Source organism: Taurulus bubalis (genome assembly GCF_910589615.1).
Source record: "Taurulus bubalis genome assembly, chromosome: 1".
NCBI classification, from domain to species: domain Eukaryota; kingdom Metazoa; phylum Chordata; class Actinopteri; order Perciformes; family Cottidae; genus Taurulus; species Taurulus bubalis.
Window position 1 is genome coordinate 277,501 of NC_136589.1, and position 16,962 is coordinate 294,462.

General features: G+C 47.5%; 1 protein-coding gene across 1 annotated transcript in view; it reads left to right on the forward strand.

The window, feature by feature from the left end:
* The window catches only part of gtdc1 (glycosyltransferase-like domain containing 1), a gene marked incomplete at its 5' end in the record, with an annotated part of 27,242 nt that extends 12,278 nt beyond the window's left edge, over nt 1–14,964 (forward strand). Inside the window, 6 exons of the mRNA XM_079223840.1 lie at nt 980–1,114; nt 1,809–1,918; nt 2,651–2,792; nt 13,905–13,975; nt 14,061–14,152; nt 14,802–14,964. Of these exons, the coding sequence (XP_079079966.1) occupies nt 980–1,114; nt 1,809–1,918; nt 2,651–2,792; nt 13,905–13,975; nt 14,061–14,152; nt 14,802–14,876 (625 nt within the window). The 3' untranslated portion in view covers nt 14,877–14,964. The remainder of the gene's footprint in view (nt 1–979; nt 1,115–1,808; nt 1,919–2,650; nt 2,793–13,904; nt 13,976–14,060; nt 14,153–14,801) is intronic.
* Between the last annotated feature and the right edge of the window lie 1,998 nt (nt 14,965–16,962).

Sequence of the window (16,962 nt, forward strand, 5' to 3'; positions counted from 1 at the left end):
CCTAATATTACCCCTTTAGAATATCAACAGGGTCCTCTCGGACTGACTACCCTGATGATGATGATAACAACAACTTAGAAAACACAAACTGGTCTCGAACTCAGAATCTTTTAAATGAATTAATTTGACAGAAACTTTCTTCTTTCCTTGATTTTGAGTCTTCTGCTGTCGTTTCGTATGTATGTATTGTAGCGTGAACGGTGGTCTTGCCAGGGAAAGAGGAGGGTAGGGGGGAGAGTAGGAAAGGCAAGACCTCACCTAACTCGGTGGCACTCGGTCGGCTAATTATCCTAGTGATCCCGGAGGAAATGACAATCCTCATCCGATATTGGCATAACGCCTTCGGTCTTTTATCTCACCCCGTGCTATATCGTTAGGTTTTTGTGTTATTTTCGAATTTAGTTATAGCCCCTATAAGCCCCTCCTTCTTTTGTCATGTTCAGTAGTAAGGGTCCCTGTGAGGGACAAGCCCCTCCTTCTTTTGTCATGTTCAGTAGTAAGGGTCCCTGTGAGGGACAAGCCCCTCCTTCTTCTGTCATGTTCAGTTTGTTGCTTACCTTAAAGATGTATGTTAAAGAGCAGCAATTGATTAACTTTATACAAAAGCAATCAGTGCTTTTGATCTTGTTCAGTTGTTCTTACTCAGTGAGAAAAGTCCAGCCTGTGTTGTCTTGAACAAAAGCATGAAGTCTGGTTGGATGAGGTGGAGATGTGAAGGACAGCTGACAGGTATCTCAGCGGCGGCTTTGCGCGATTAATGTTGACTCTGGACGTGGAGACAGCAGCTGAGGCTCTGTGACCTCACGCGGCCGTAAATGCCAGGTCTGAACTACGCCGTCTGGGAGAGATGTGGGCAGCATTAAGCCCTTCCCAATGCACAAAAATAAAAAACAAGTTAACGCATGATCAAATAATTAACGCCGTTAATAGTTTGCTGCGTTAACGTGCCCAGCCCTTATATATATTTATTATCCTACAGGTGTGGTGAGTTTCCATCATCAGGAGGCCAGCAGGACGACCCACATGAGTTCAGTTGTGAACCCGGAACAGACCAGAGACCAGTTGGTGAGGGAGACCAGAGGAGACCACTTCACATCGTCTGGCCTCACAGGTGGTGAGTTACATTTTATACATGTACATACATGTGTATACATCCCAGCAGCAGTAGACCAGCAGTGAGGATCCAGGCCGCACAGATTAAGGACCAGACGAGCATCACAGATTACGGTCTCTGTGGAGCAATAATCTGTGTTGCTACAGCAGATTACACAGCGGCTGCTGCTGCCGACACCACAGAAGAAGAGCAGCCACACACTGCTGCTGCTGACACCACAGAAGAAGAGCAGCCACACACTGCTGCTGCTGACACCACAGAAGAAGAGCAGCCACACACTGCTGCTGCTGACACCACAGAAGAAGAGCAGCCACACACTGCTGACACCACAGAAGAAGAGCAGCCACACACTGCTGACGCCACCACAGAAGAAGAGCAGCCACACTGCTGCTGCTGCTGACACCACAGAAGAAGAGCAGCCACACACTGCTGACACCACAGAAGAAGAGCAGCCACACACTGCTGACGCCACCACAGAAGAAGAGCAGCCACACACTGCTGACGCCACCACAGAAGAAGAGCAGCCACACTGCTGCTGCTGCTGACACCACAGAAGAAGAGCAGCCACACTGCTGCTGCTGACACCACAGAAGAAGAGCAGCCACACACTGCATGACCATCATCACTCACAGGAAGTGACTTCAGAATAAAAGTGTGAGAGACACACATACATCATGTCATGTGTGTTTTTCAGGGAGCACGACAAAAACCCTGAGATGTTTTTTTCCACTTTGATGAAACTGAAAGAGAAACAAGTTGACTTTCATCTGTCGGTGCTGGGAGAGACCTTCACTGAAGTACCAGGTACACACACACACACACACACACACACACACACACACACACACTGAAGAGGCTGCTGGAGTTTCTTCATCACATTAGTTTGATCAAGTTGTGTGTGTGTGTGTGTGTGAGGTCACAGGTTTTAATTGATCACCAGCTGATGATGCTATAATCACGGTGTGTGTTATAGTTATTGTGTGTGTTCTTGAAGGAGGCTCTAATCTTACCGTAATGAACACTCTGAGATATGAGAGTAAAGTTTAACTGCAGCATAAAGTACGTGTGTGTGTGTGTGTGAGCTATGAGAGTAAAGTTTAACTGCAGCATAAACAGCTTCATAAATTCTGCTCCAGATGATCTTCATCCAATCACATTAGGCCTCAAAGATATTGATTATGTTCACAACACTAATAAACAAACTTTATCTTTATTAATTAAAGTTTTTAGTTTATTACTTATTATCTTATTAATTTAACTCTGGATTTTCTTTTCTTTCGGATTAATATACTTAAATAAAACTTGAAGGATGAATAATAACTATTATTTATATTGTTATTAATAATCTAAATATTATTTAATAGAAATTGGCTAATATGCTAAGCTGTCTGACATGATATGCTAATCTATCTGATGTTATATGCTAAGCTAACTGATGTAATTCATTCACTCAAATGCTTTAGCGTCACATGAAGAGCATGTGTTTTATAAACCAGGTGTTTAAATGAGCGGCTCTCTTCTGTGGTTTTCCTGCAGAGATCTTCTCAGAGGCCAGACGTCAGCTAGACGCTCACATCCAGAACTGGGGTTACCTGTCCAGAGACCGCTACCTGCAGGTGCTGCTCCAGGCCGACGTGGTCGTCTCCACCGCACGGCACGAGTTCTTTGGGGTCGCCATGTAGGTTTAACATCTGAGGACGCTGTCTCTTTAAGACCAGACACAGTGAACTGTGTTCTGAGGGACGCTGTCTCTTTAAGACCAGACACAGTGAACTGTGTTCTGAGGGACGCTGTCTCTTTAAGACCAGACACAGTGAACTGTGTTCTGAGGGACGCTGTCTCTTTAAGACCAGACAAAGTGAACTGTGTTCTGAGGGACGCTGTCTCTTTAAGACCAGACACAGTGAACTGTGTTCTGAGGGACGCTGTCTCTTTAAGACCAGACACAGTGAACTGTGTTCTGAGGGACGCTGTCTCTTTAAGACCAGACACAGTGAACTGTGTTCTGAGGGACGCTGTCTCTTTAAGACCAGACACAGTGAACTGTGTTCTGAGGGACGCTGTCTCTTTAAGACCAGACCTTGGTTAGATTTTAACACACAGACTACTCAGTAATTTTAAATTGGAATTATTGTGTTCCAAGAAAATATGTATTGTGACCAGATAAAACATAAAACAACCGCAACATTTACACTAAACTTTTCAAACATTACTGAAGAAAAAACAATAAATATATAAATCCCACCTTAAATATGGGCTCTGCCCCTGTAATGTAGTAATATAACGGACCTGAGTGAAGCTGAGGCAGCTTGAATGAACTTTATTGAACCTCACACATCAAGGGGTCTCCAGAGACCTGGACCTGCAGGTGTGGACTCTGAGGACGGCAGCCTGTGAACACACTTCAGTCACTCTTCAGTCACCTGCTCTCTGCAGCTGCAGGCCCAACGGCCAATCACACGCTCCGCTCTGAAGCTCGGCCAATCAAACGGCGTGTGTGTGTCTGCCCGCAGCGCTGACCTGTGTGTGTGTGTGTGTGCGTGTGCGTGTGTGTGTGTGGGGAGACATGAGTAATACTTTAGCAACACGTACTGTGATGTAAAACATAAAGAATAGCAACAAACACTGTCACATAGAAGTATAATTAAAATAAGAATAATTAAATTATAAAAGGCTTCAATCTGAAAATGTTGCTGAACTATTTTGAAAACGATGAAATACTTATGTTAGCATGCTATGCTAGTGGAGTGTATGGTGACATACACATGTTAGCATGCTATGCTCGTAAGCCTGGAGGGACCCCCTCAGTCTGAAGGCTCACATGACAAAAGGTTCAATATTTACATGGAGTTCTGTGAGCTCAGAATATTAACGTTTCTTTTTAACCTGTTAAACCCTAGTGTCTCCCAATTGGGGGACCCTTATATATCAGGAAAATCAAGAAAAAATCATGGTATGAATCCGATAATGAAACAATGTTAGCATATAGCAACAGGCTAATGAATTACTAATTTTGCAACTTATTAACCCTGAAGGTCACCGGCAAGCTAATGTTGTTCAAACTAGCTGCTCAACAAAATAAAAGCAGCACCGTGGGTCAACAAAATAAAAGCAGCACCGTGGGTCAACAAAATAAAAGCAGCAGTGCGGGTCAACAAAATAAAAGCAGCAGTGTGGGTGAACAAAATAAAAGCTTCATCACAACAAAATAAAAGCTGAATCTCAAGAAAATAAAAGCAGCAGTGTGGGTGAACAAAATAAAAGCTTAATCTCTTGTTGACAAAATAAAAGCCCAGCCGGAGTCCTGTTTGTTTCTCGGAGGAGAAACGGGACAGAATGGTTGTTTTGTCCTCATTATCTCTGATGTGTTTAATCTGATTAAGATCATCCGTGTTGCTGCCTGCAGGATGATACATCACTCAGTCCAGTGATAATTATATCTGGATTAAAACGGTTACTCGCATCAGAGAACTGGACTGACCTCGATAATCCACAACAGAGGTCCAGGACCCTGGAACCAGAATGCATCTCTTCATGGATCAGAGTCTTGTTTCTTCTAGGACTAGTCTCTGTTGGTCCTGTCCTCTGTTGGTCCTGTCCTCTGTTGGTCCTGTCTTGTCTTGTCTTGTGTTGGTCCTGTCTTGTGTTGGTCTTGTCTTGTGTTGGTCCTGTCTTGTGTTGGTCCTGTCTTGTGTTGGTCCTGTCTTGTGTTGGTCTTGTCTTGTGTTGGTCGGTCCTGTCTTGTGTTGGTCCTGTCTTGTGTTGGTCTTGTCTTGTGTTGGTCCTGTCTTGTGTTGGTCCTGTCTTGTGTTGGTCCTGTCTTGTGTTGGTCTTGTCTTGTGTTGGTCGGTCCTGTCTTGTGTTGGTCCTGTCTTGTGTTGGTCTTGTCTTGTGTTGGTCTTGTCTTGTGTTGGTCCTGTCTTGTGTTGGTCTTGTCTTGTGTTGGTCCTGTCTTGTGTTGGTCCTGTCCTGTCTTGTGTTGGTCTTGTCTTGTGTTGGTCTTGTCTTGTGTTGGTCCTGTCTTGTGTTGGTCCTGTCTTGTGTTGGTCCTGTCTTGTCTTGTGTTGGTCCTGTCTTGTCTTGTGTTGGTCTTGTCTTGTGTTGGTCCTGTCCTGTCTTGTGTTGGTCCTGTCTTGTGTTGGTCTTGTCCTGTCTTGTGTTGGTCCTGTCTTGTGTTGGTCCTGTCTTGTGTTGGTCTTGTCTTGTGTTGGTCCTGTCCTGTCTTGTGTTGGTCCTGTCTTGTGTTGGTCTTGTCTTGTGTTGGTCCTGTCCTGTCTTGTGTTGGTCCTGTCCTGTCTTGTGTTGGTCCTGTCTTGTGTTGGTCTTGTCTTGTGTTGGTCCTGTCCTGTCTTGTGTTGGTCCTGTCTTGTCTTGTGTTGGTCCTGTCTTGTGTTGGTCCTGTCCTGTCTTGTGTTGGTCCTGTCTTGTGTTGGTCCTGTCTTGTGTTGGTCCTGTCTTGTGTTGGTCCTGTCTTGTGTTGGTCTTGTCTTGTGTTGGTCCTGTCTTGTGTTGGTCCTGTCTTGTGTTGGTCCTGTCCTGTCTTGTGTTGGTCCTGTCTTGTGTTGGTCCTGTCTTGTGTTGGTCTTGTCTTGTGTTGGTCCTGTCTTGTCTTGTCTTGTGTTGGTCCTGTCCTGTCTTGTGTTGGTCCTGTCCTGTCTTGTGTTGGTCCTGTCTTGTCTTGTGTTGGTCCTGTCTTGTGTTGGTCCTGTCCTGTCTTGTGTTGGTCCTGTCTTGTCTTGTGTTGGTCCTGTCTTGTGTTGGTCCTGTCCTGTCTTGTGTTGGTCCTGTCTTGTGTTGGTCCTGTCTTGTGTTGGTCTTGTCTTGTGTTGGTCTTGTCTTGTGTTGGTCCCGTCTTGTGTTGGTCCTGTCTTGTGTTGGTCCTGTCTTGTGTTGGTCCTGTCTTGTGTTGGTCCTGTCTTGTGTTGGTCCTGTCTTGTCTTGTCTTGTGTTGGTCCTGTCTTGTGTTGGTCCTGTCTTGTGTTGGTCCTGTCTTGTGTTGGTCCTGTCTTGTGTTGGTCCTGTCCTGTCTTGTGTTGGTCCTGTCTTGTGTTGGTCCTGTCTTGTGTTGGTCCTGTCTTGTGTTGGTCCTGTCCTGTCTTGTGTTGGTCCTGTCTTGTGTTGGTCCTGTCTTGTGTTGGTCCTGTCTTGTGTTGGTCCTGTCCTGTCTTGTGTTGGTCTTGTCTTGTGTTGGTCCTGTCTTGTGTTGGTCCTGTCTTGTGTTGGTCCTGTCTTGTCTTGTGTTGGTCCTGTCTTGTGTTGGTCTTGTCTTGTGTTGGTCCTGTCTTGTGTTGGTCTTGTCTTGTGTTGGTCCTGTCTTGTCTTGTGTTGGTCCTGTCCTGTCTTGTGTTGGTCCTGTCCTGTCTTGTGTTGGTCCTGTCCTGTCTTGTGTTGGTCCTGTCTTGTCTTGTGTTGGTCCTGTCTTGTGTTGGTCCTGTCCTGTCTTGTGTTGGTCCTGTCTTGTGTTGGTCCTGTCTTGTGTTGGTGTTGTCTTGTGTTGGTGTTGTCTTGTGTTGGTCCTGTCTTGTGTTGGTGTTGTCTTGTGTTGGTGTTGTCTTGTGTTGGTCCTGTCTTGTGTTGGTGTTGTCTTGTGTTGGTCCTGTCTTGTGTTGGTCCTGTCCTGTCTTGTGTTGGTCCTGTCTTGTGTTGGTCCTGTCTTGTGTTGGTGTTGTCTTGTGTTGGTGTTGTCTTGTGTTGGTCCTGTCTTGTGTTGGTGTTGTCTTGTGTTGGTCCTGTCTTGTGTTGGTCCTGTCTTGTCTTGTGTTGGTCCTGTCTTGTGTTGGTCCTGTCTTGTGTTGGTCTTGTCTTGTGTTGGTCCTGTCCTGTCTTGTGTTGGTCCTGTCCTGTCTTGTGTTGGTCCTGTCTTGTGTTGGTCCTGTCCTGTCTTGTGTTGGTCCTGTCTTGTCTTGTGTTGGTCCTGTCTTGTGTTGGTCCTGTCCTGTCTTGTCTTGTGTTGGTCCTGTCCTGTCTTGTGTTGGTCCTGTCCTGTCTTGTGTTGGTCCTGTCTTGTGTTGGTCCTGTCCTGTCTTGTGTTGGTCCTGTCTTGTCTTGTGTTGGTCCTGTCTTGTGTTGGTCCTGTCCTGTCTTGTGTTGGTCCTGTCTTGTGTTGGTCCTGTCTTGTGTTGGTGTTGTCTTGTGTTGGTCCTGTCTTGTGTTGGTCCTGTCTTGTGTTGGTCTTGTCTTGTGTTGGTCCTGTCTTGTGTTGGTGTTGTCTTGTGTTGGTCTTGTCTTGTGTTGGTGTTGTCTTGTGTTGGTCCTGTCTTGTGTTGGTGTTGTCTTGTGTTGGTCCTGTCTTGTGTTGGTGTTGTCTTGTGTTGGTCCTGTCCTGTCTTGTGTTGGTCCTGTCCTGTCTTGTGTTGGTCTTGTCTTGTGTTGGTCCTGTCTTGTGTTGGTCCTGTCTTGTGTTGGTCCTGTCTTGTGTTGGTCCTGTCTTGTCTTGTGTTGGTCCTGTCTTGTGTTGGTCCTGTCTTGTGTTGGTCCTGTCTTGTGTTGGTGTTGTCTTGTGTTGGTCCTGTCCTGTCTTGTGTTGGTCCTGTCCTGTCTTGTGTTGGTCCTGTCCTGTCTTGTGTTGGTCCTGTCCTGTCTTGTGTTGGTCCTGTCTTGTCTTGTGTTGGTCTTGTCTTGTGTTGGTCCTGTCTTGTGTTGGTCCTGTCTTGTCTTGTCTTGTGTTGGTCTTGTCTTGTGTTGGTCTTGTCTTGTGTTGGTCTTGTCTTGTGTTGGTCCTGTCTTGTGTTGGTCTTGTCTTGTGTTGGTCCTGTCTTGTGTTGGTCCTGTCTTGTGTTGGTCCTGTCTTGTGTTGGTCCTGTCTTGTCTTGTGTTGGTCCTGTCTTGTGTTGGTCTTGTCTTGTGTTGTGTTGGTCTTGTCTTGTGTTGGTCCTGTCCTGTCTTGTGTTGGTCTTGTCTTGTGTTGGTCCTGTCCTGTCTTGTGTTGGTCTTGTCTTGTGTTGGTCCTGTCTTGTGTTGGTCCTGTCTTGTGTTGGTCCTGTCTTGTGTTGGTCCTGTCTTGTCTTGTGTTGGTCCTGTCTTGTGTTGGTCCTGTCTTGTGTTGGTCCTGTCTTGTGTTGGTCTTGTCTTGTGTTGGTCCTGTCCTGTCTTGTGTTGGTCTTGTCTTGTGTTGGTCCTGTCTTGTGTTGGTCCTGTCCTGTCTTGTGTTGGTCTTGTCTTGTGTTGGTCCTGTCTTGTGTTGGTCCTGTCTTGTGTTGGTCCTGTCTTGTCTTGTGTTGGTCCTGTCTTGTGTTGGTCCTGTCTTGTGTTGGTCCTGTCTTGTGTTGGTCTTGTCTTGTGTTGGTCCTGTCCTGTCTTGTGTTGGTCTTGTCTTGTGTTGGTCCTGTCTTGTGTTGGTCTTGTCTTGTGTTGGTCCTGTCTTGTGTTGGTCCTGTCTTGTGTTGGTCTTGTCTTGTGTTGGTCCTGTCTTGTCTTGTGTTGGTCCTGTCCTGTCTTGTGTTGGTCCTGTCTTGTGTTGGTCTTGTCTTGTGTTGGTCCTGTCTTGTCTTGTCTTGTGTTGGTCCTGTCCTGTCTTGTGTTGGTCCTGTCCTGTCTTGTGTTGGTCCTGTCTTGTCTTGTGTTGGTCCTGTCTTGTGTTGGTCCTGTCCTGTCTTGTGTTGGTCCTGTCTTGTGTTGGTCCTGTCTTGTGTTGGTCCTGTCTTGTGTTGGTCTTGTCTTGTGTTGGTCTTGTCTTGTGTTGGTCCCGTCTTGTGTTGGTCTTGTCTTGTGTTGGTCCTGTCCTGTCTTGTGTTGGTCCTGTCTTGTGTTGGTCCTGTCTTGTGTTGGTCCTGTCTTGTGTTGGTCCTGTCTTGTCTTGTCTTGTGTTGGTCCTGTCTTGTGTTGGTCCTGTCTTGTGTTGGTCCTGTCTTGTGTTGGTCCTGTCTTGTGTTGGTCCTGTCTTGTGTTGGTCCTGTCCTGTCTTGTGTTGGTCCTGTCTTGTGTTGGTCCTGTCTTGTGTTGGTCCTGTCTTGTGTTGGTCCTGTCTTGTGTTGGTCCTGTCCTGTCTTGTGTTGGTCCTGTCTTGTGTTGGTCCTGTCTTGTGTTGGTCCTGTCTTGTGTTGGTCCTGTCCTGTCTTGTGTTGGTCTTGTCTTGTGTTGGTCTTGTCTTGTGTTGGTCCTGTCTTGTGTTGGTCCTGTCTTGTGTTGGTCCTGTCTTGTCTTGTGTTGGTCCTGTCTTGTGTTGGTCTTGTCTTGTGTTGGTCCTGTCTTGTCTTGTGTTGGTCCTGTCCTGTCTTGTGTTGGTCCTGTCCTGTCTTGTGTTGGTCCTGTCCTGTCTTGTGTTGGTCCTGTCCTGTCTTGTGTTGGTCCTGTCTTGTCTTGTGTTGGTCCTGTCTTGTGTTGGTCCTGTCCTGTCTTGTGTTGGTCCTGTCTTGTGTTGGTGTTGTCTTGTGTTGGTCCTGTCTTGTGTTGGTGTTGTCTTGTGTTGGTGTTGTCTTGTGTTGGTCCTGTCTTGTGTTGGTGTTGTCTTGTGTTGGTCCTGTCTTGTGTTGGTCCTGTCCTGTCTTGTGTTGGTCCTGTCTTGTGTTGGTCCTGTCTTGTGTTGGTGTTGTCTTGTGTTGGTCCTGTCTTGTGTTGGTGTTGTCTTGTGTTGGTCCTGTCTTGTGTTGGTCCTGTCTTGTCTTGTGTTGGTCCTGTCTTGTGTTGGTCCTGTCTTGTGTTGGTCTTGTCTTGTGTTGGTCCTGTCCTGTCTTGTGTTGGTCCTGTCCTGTCTTGTGTTGGTCCTGTCTTGTGTTGGTCCTGTCCTGTCTTGTGTTGGTCCTGTCTTGTCTTGTGTTGGTCCTGTCTTGTGTTGGTCCTGTCCTGTCTTGTCTTGTGTTGGTCCTGTCCTGTCTTGTGTTGGTCCTGTCTTGTGTTGGTCCTGTCCTGTCTTGTGTTGGTCCTGTCTTGTCTTGTGTTGGTCCTGTCTTGTGTTGGTCCTGTCCTGTCTTGTGTTGGTCCTGTCTTGTGTTGGTCCTGTCTTGTGTTGGTGTTGTCTTGTGTTGGTCCTGTCTTGTGTTGGTCCTGTCTTGTGTTGGTCTTGTCTTGTGTTGGTCCTGTCTTGTGTTGGTGTTGTCTTGTGTTGGTCCTGTCTTGTGTTGGTGTTGTCTTGTGTTGGTCTTGTCTTGTGTTGGTGTTGTCTTGTGTTGGTCCTGTCTTGTGTTGGTGTTGTCTTGTGTTGGTCCTGTCTTGTGTTGGTGTTGTCTTGTGTTGGTCCTGTCCTGTCTTGTGTTGGTCCTGTCCTGTCTTGTGTTGGTCTTGTCTTGTGTTGGTCCTGTCTTGTGTTGGTCCTGTCTTGTGTTGGTCCTGTCTTGTGTTGGTCCTGTCTTGTCTTGTGTTGGTCCTGTCTTGTGTTGGTCCTGTCTTGTGTTGGTCCTGTCTTGTGTTGGTCCTGTCTTGTGTTGGTGTTGTCTTGTGTTGGTCCTGTCCTGTCTTGTGTTGGTCCTGTCCTGTCTTGTGTTGGTGTTGTCTTGTGTTGGTCTTGTCTTGTGTTGGTCCTGTCTTGTCTTGTCTTGTGTTGGTCTTGTCTTGTGTTGGTCTTGTCTTGTGTTGGTCTTGTCTTGTGTTGGTCCTGTCTTGTGTTGGTCTTGTCTTGTGTTGGTCCTGTCTTGTGTTGGTCCTGTCTTGTGTTGGTCCTGTCTTGTGTTGGTCCTGTCTTGTCTTGTGTTGGTCCTGTCTTGTGTTGGTCTTGTCTTGTGTTGTGTTGGTCTTGTCTTGTGTTGGTCCTGTCCTGTCTTGTGTTGGTCTTGTCTTGTGTTGGTCCTGTCCTGTCTTGTGTTGGTCTTGTCTTGTGTTGGTCCTGTCTTGTGTTGGTCCTGTCTTGTGTTGGTCCTGTCTTGTGTTGGTCCTGTCTTGTCTTGTGTTGGTCCTGTCTTGTGTTGGTCTTGTCTTGTGTTGGTCCTGTCTTGTGTTGGTCCTGTCTTGTGTTGGTCCTGTCTTGTCTTGTGTTGGTCCTGTCTTGTGTTGGTCCTGTCTTGTGTTGGTCCTGTCTTGTGTTGGTCTTGTCTTGTGTTGGTCCTGTCTTGTCTTGTGTTGGTCCTGTCTTGTGTTGGTCTTGTCTTGTGTTGGTCCTGTCTTGTCTTGTGTTGGTCCTGTCCTGTCTTGTGTTGGTCCTGTCTTGTGTTGGTCCTGTCCTGTCTTGTGTTGGTCCTGTCCTGTCTTGTGTTGGTCCTGTCCTGTCTTGTGTTGGTCCTGTCTTGTGTTGGTCCTGTCTTGTGTTGGTGTTGTCTTGTGTTGGTCCTGTCTTGTGTTGGTGTTGTCTTGTGTTGGTCCTGTCTTGTGTTGGTGTTGTCTTGTGTTGGTCCTGTCCTGTCTTGTGTTGGTCTTGTCTTGTGTTGGTCTTGTCTTGTGTTGGTCCTGTCTTGTGTTGGTGTTGTCTTGTGTTGGTCTTGTCTTGTGTTGGTCCTGTCTTGTGTTGGTCCTGTCTTGTGTTGGTCCTGTCTTGTGTTGGTCCTGTCTTGTCTTGTGTTGGTCCTGTCTTGTGTTGGTCCTGTCTTGTGTTGGTGTTGTCTTGTGTTGGTTCTGTCCTGTCTTGTGTTGGTCCTGTCCTGTCTTGTGTTGGTGTTGTCTTGTGTTGGTCTTGTCTTGTGTTGGTCCTGTCTTGTGTTGGTCCTGTCTTGTGTTGGTCCTGTCTTGTGTTGGTCCTGTCTTGTGTTGGTGTTGTCTTGTGTTGGTCCTGTCCTGTCTTGTGTTGGTCCTGTCCTGTCTTGTGTTGGTGTTGTCTTGTGTTGGTCCTGTCTTGTGTTGGTCCTGTCTTGTGTTGGTCCTGTCTTGTGTTGGTCCTGTCTTGTGTTGGTGTTGTCTTGTGTTGGTCCTGTCCTGTCTTGTGTTGGTCCTGTCTTGTGTTGGTCTTGTCTTGTGTTGGTCCTGTCTTGTGTTGGTCCTGTCTTGTGTTGGTCCTGTCTTGTCTTGTGTTGGTCCTGTCTTGTCTTGTGTTGGTCTTGTCTTGTGTTGGTCTTGTCTTGTGTTGGTCTTGTCTTGTGTTGGTCCTGTCTTGTGTTGGTCCTGTCCTGTCTTGTGTTGGTCTTGTCTTGTGTTGGTCCTGTCTTGTGTTGGTCCTGTCTTGTGTTGGTCATGTCTTGTGTTGGTCCTGTCTTGTGTTGGTCCTGTCTTGTGTTGGTCCTGTCTTGTCTTGTGTTGGTCCTGTCTTGTGTTGGTCCTGTCTTGTGTTGGTCCTGTCTTGTCTTGTGTTGGTCTTGTCTTGTGTTGGTCTTGTCTTGTGTTGGTCTTGTCTTGTGTTGGTCCTGTCCTGTCTTGTGTTGGTCTTGTCTTGTGTTGGTCCTGTCTTGTGTTGGTCCTGTCCTGTCTTGTGTTGGTCTTGTCTTGTGTTGGTCCTGTCTTGTGTTGGTCCTGTCTTGTGTTGGTCCTGTCTTGTCTTGTGTTGGTCCTGTCTTGTCTAGTGTTGATCCTGTCTTGTCTTGTGTTGGTCCTGTCTTGTGTTGGTCCTGTCTTGTCTTGTGTTGGTCCTGTCTTGTGTTGGTCCTGTCTTGTCTTGTGTTGGTCCTGTCTTGTCTTGTGTTGATCCTGTCTTGTGTTGGTCCTGTCCTGTCTTGTGTTGGTCTTGTCTTGTGTTGGTCTTGTCTTGTGTTGGTCCTGTCTTGTGTTGGTCTTGTCTTGTGTTGGTCTTGTCTTGTGTTGGTCCTGTCCTGTCTTGTGTTGGTCCTGTCCTGTCTTGTGTTGGTCTTGTCTTGTGTTGGTCTTGTCTTGTGTTGGTCTTGTCTTGTGTTGGTCCTGTCTTGTGTTGGTCCTGTCTTGTGTTGGTCTTGTCTTGTGTTGGTCTTGTCTTGTCTTGTGTTGGTCCTGTCTTGTCTTGTGTTGGTCCTGTCTTGTGTTGGTCTTGTCTTGTGTTGGTCTTGTCTTGTGTTGGTCTTGTCTTGTGTTGGTCTTGTCTTGTGTTGGTCCTGTCCTGTCTTGTGTTGGTCCTGTCCTGTCTTGTGTTGGTCTTGTCTTGTGTTGGTCCTGTCCTGTCTTGTGTTGGTCTTGTCTTGTGTTGGTCCTGTCTTGTGTTGGTCTTGTCTTGTGTTGGTCCTGTCTTGTGTTGGTCCTGTCCTGTCTTGTGTTGGTCTTGTCTTGTGTTGGTCTTGTCTTGTGTTGGTCCTGTCTTGTGTTGGTCTTGTCTTGTGTTGGTCTTGTCTTGTGTTGGTCCTGTCTTGTGTTGGTCTTGTCTTGTGTTGGTCCTGTCTTGTGTTGGTCTTGTCTTGTGTTGGTCTTGTCTTGTGTTGGTCCTGTCTTGTGTTGGTGTTGTCTTGTGTTGGTCCTGTCTTGTGTTGGTCTTGTCTTGTGTTGGTCTTGTCTTGTGTTGGTCCTGTCTTGTCTTGTGTTGGTCCTGTCTTGTGTTGGTCCTGTCTTGTCTTGTGTTGGTCCTGTCTTGTGTTGGTCCTGTCTTGTCTTGTGTTGGTCCTGTCTTGTCTTGTGTTGGTCTTGTCTTGTGTAGGTCCTGTCTTGTCTTGTGTTGATCCTGTCTTGTGTTGATCCTGTCTTGTGTTGGTCCTGTCTTGTGTTGGTCCTGTCTTGTCTTGTGTTGATCCTGTCTTGTCTAGTGTTGATCCTGTCTTGTCTTGTGTTGGTCCTGTCTTGTGTTGGTCCTGTCTTGTCTTGTGTTGGTCCTGTCTTGTCTTGTGTTGGTCCTGTCTTGTCTTGTGTTGGTCCTGTCTTGTGTTGGTCCTGTCTTGTCTTGTGTTGGTCCTGTCTTGTGTTGGTCCTGTCTTGTGTTGGTCCTGTCCTCTGTTGGTCTTGTCTTGTGTAGGTCCTGTCTTGTCTTGTGTTGATCCTGTCTTGTCTTGTGTTGGTCCTGTCCTGTCTTGTGTTGATCCTGTCTTGTGTTGATCCTCAGGCTGGAAGCTGTTCACTGTGGCTGCTATCCTCTGTGTCCGAAGGCCTTGGTGTACCCAGAACTCTTCCCAGGTAAACCTCCTGTGGCTTCAACGTGAACCTGTTCCAGGAGCTCCAGTCAGTGACCTGGTCTTTCTTCTTCTGTGCTCTCCTGCAGCAGAGTACCTGTACTCCACACCTGAGCAGCTGTGTAAGCGTCTGCAGGGACTCTGCAGGCGGCCCGACGACGCCCGCAGACACGTCGTCCAGGTAACCACTCACAGAGCTTGCTTTTCTGTCGCTTAGCTCAGCGCTAGCTTTTCTGTCGCATAGCTCAGCGTTAGCTTCTCTGTCGCTTAGCGTTAGCTTCTCTGTCGCTTAGCTCAGCGTTAGCTTCTCTGTCCGCTTAGCTCAGAGCTAGCTTCTCTGTCCGCTTAGCTCAGCGTTAGCTTCTCTGTCCGCTCAGCTCAGCGTTAGCTTCTCTGTCCGCTCAGCTCAGCGTTAGCTTCCCTGCCCGCTTAGCTCAGCGTTAGCTTCTCTGTCCGCTTAGCTTCTCTGCCCGCTTAGCTCAGCGTTAGCTTTTCTGTCCGCTCAGCTCAGCGTTAGCTTTTCTGTCCGCTCAGCTCAGCGTTAGCTTTTCTGTCCGCTCAGCTCAGCGTTAGCTTTTCTGTCCGCTCAGCTCAGCGTTAGCTTCTCTGCCCGCTCATCTCAGCGTTAGCTTCTCTGCCCGGTTAGCTCAGCGTTAGCTTCTTGTGCTACCTTTAAACATCATTGTGGTTAAATCGCTGCTGCTACATTAATGCTACAGTCGTCTGCGCAGCACTTTGCTAACGTTTGGTATTCAGTAAAGATGAGGCTGATGGGAATATACTGGGAGCTTTAATGTCACGTAAACATGTTAAATGTTTGTGTTCTGCAGGTCGACACCTCCTCTTTCTCCTGGATGTCCCTGAAGGAGCGCTTTGTTTCTCTGCTCTCAGCCGAGTGTCCCTGAACGCACCACTCGGACCTCTGCAGTGTGGCGGACTGGAGACACAGAGGCTGGACCCTGAACGCCCCGCCCTCTCGGGCTGGACCCTGAACGCCCCGCCCTCTCGGCTGGACCCTGAACGCCCCGCCCTCTGGGCTTGAGGAGGCTTTTATGTGTGTGGTTTTGGGAGGAGGGGTGTTCACCACAGACTGAAGGACCTGCAGGTTCTGGTCTCCTCTTGGACTGAAGGAACTGCAGGTTCTGGTCTGTGGATCAGAACCTCAAACCAGATCTTTCATCAAATAAAGTGTCAATAAAACCAAAGCAGCTTCTGTGAACGATGACATCATCCAGAAAGCAGCGCAGACTGTGGGAAACTGATCCCTGTTCAGTTTGAGTGTCTCTGTTTGAAGTGAAGACGTATGAGCAGCTGGCCTCAGGTCAGTGGTTCAGCAAATGACTGACTGACATAAATTAGCGCAGTACTCTCATAAGATGGATAGATAGATGTAAACTGTATTTATTCCTGAGGAGACATTAGTTTGTCACAGTAGCAACTTGCATATGAGACATAACAAATACAATTTAAAAATATCAAATGGAAATTAAAAAAAAATCACAATCAGGAATGCAAAAATACTCAATATATACAACAAAACAGTAAAGCGTAATAATTTAGGAAGTGAAACGATAAAGAAAATGCAAAGTATGCAGAGTATAAAGAATGTAGAGTGACTAACAAAGCGGTGCTGTTGAGGATCTGTAAGGTGACTTATTGTCTTATTGTAGCAGTGGGCAGGAATGTGTTCCTGAGTCTGTCCTCTAACTGCTAGCTTAGCCCTGCTACCGTTAGCTCAGCGCTCTGCTAGCTTAGCCCTGCTACCGTTAGCTCAGCTCTCTGGTAGCTTAGCCCTGCTACCATTAGCTCAGTGCTCTGGTAGCTTAGCCCTGCTACCATTAGCTCAGTGCTCTGGTAACTTAGCCCTGCTACCGTTAGCTCAGTGCTCTGGAAGCTTAGCCCTGCTACCGTTAGCTCAGTGCTCTGGTAACTTAGCCCTGCTACTGTTAGCTCAGTGCTCTGAAAGCTTAGCCCTGCTACCGTTAGCTCAGTGCTCTGGTAATTTAGCCCTGCTACCGTTAGCTCAGTGCTCTGGTAACTTAGCCCTGCTACCGTTAGCTCAGTGCTCTGGTAGCTTAGCCCTGCTACCGTTAGCTCAGTGCTCTGGTAACCTAGCCCTGCTACCGTTAGCTCAGTGCTCTGGTAGCTTCGCCCTGCTACCGTTAGCTCAGTGGCGCCCCCACAGGGCTGTTGGTCCCACCTGCCCCGGCCTTTGATAATTACCCTGAGCTCCTGGAGGAGGAAACATGGCCGCGTGTCAAGGTGTTTTAATAAAAGAGTGTTTGATGAAAGTAATCTGAGCAGCAGAACCCCTCAGCTGCTCTCTCAGGACTCAGAGCCGTGGTGAAGAGAAGCCTCCCTTCCTTCAGAGGACCCCCGAGACACGACGGCCTTAAAGAGGCCGCACTTATCTCCTCACACGGCAACATGCCTGTTGGCGGCGATGCAGAGGACGAACACGCCTCCTGAGACCTGGTCTCATCTAGTCCTCTCTGAGACTGGTTTCATCACTGCATACACTTTATATAGTTTAATAGAGTTAAATATAGACATGAAAAGCACTGAAACATGGAGAAATATAGAATAGATACTAATATGAACATCTTGCCCCCTGCTGGTCAGGAGAGAGAATGCAGCTTTAACACGTGAAGCATAGACTTCTATACAACCACAGGAGTCACCCCCTGGTGGTCAGGAGAGAGAATGCAGCTTTAACACATGAAGCATAGACTTCTATACAACCAGAGGAGTCGCCCCCTGGTGGTCAGGAGAGAGAATGCAGCTTTAACACATGAAGCATATACTTCTATACAACCAGAGGAGTCGCCCCCTGGTGGTCAGGAGAGAGAATGCAGCTTTAACACATGAAGCATATACTTCTATACAACCAGAGGAGTCGCCCCTGGTGGTCAGGAGAGAGAATGCAGCTTTAACACATGAAGCATAGACTTCTATACAGCCAGAGGAGTCGCCCCCTGGTGGTCAGGAGAG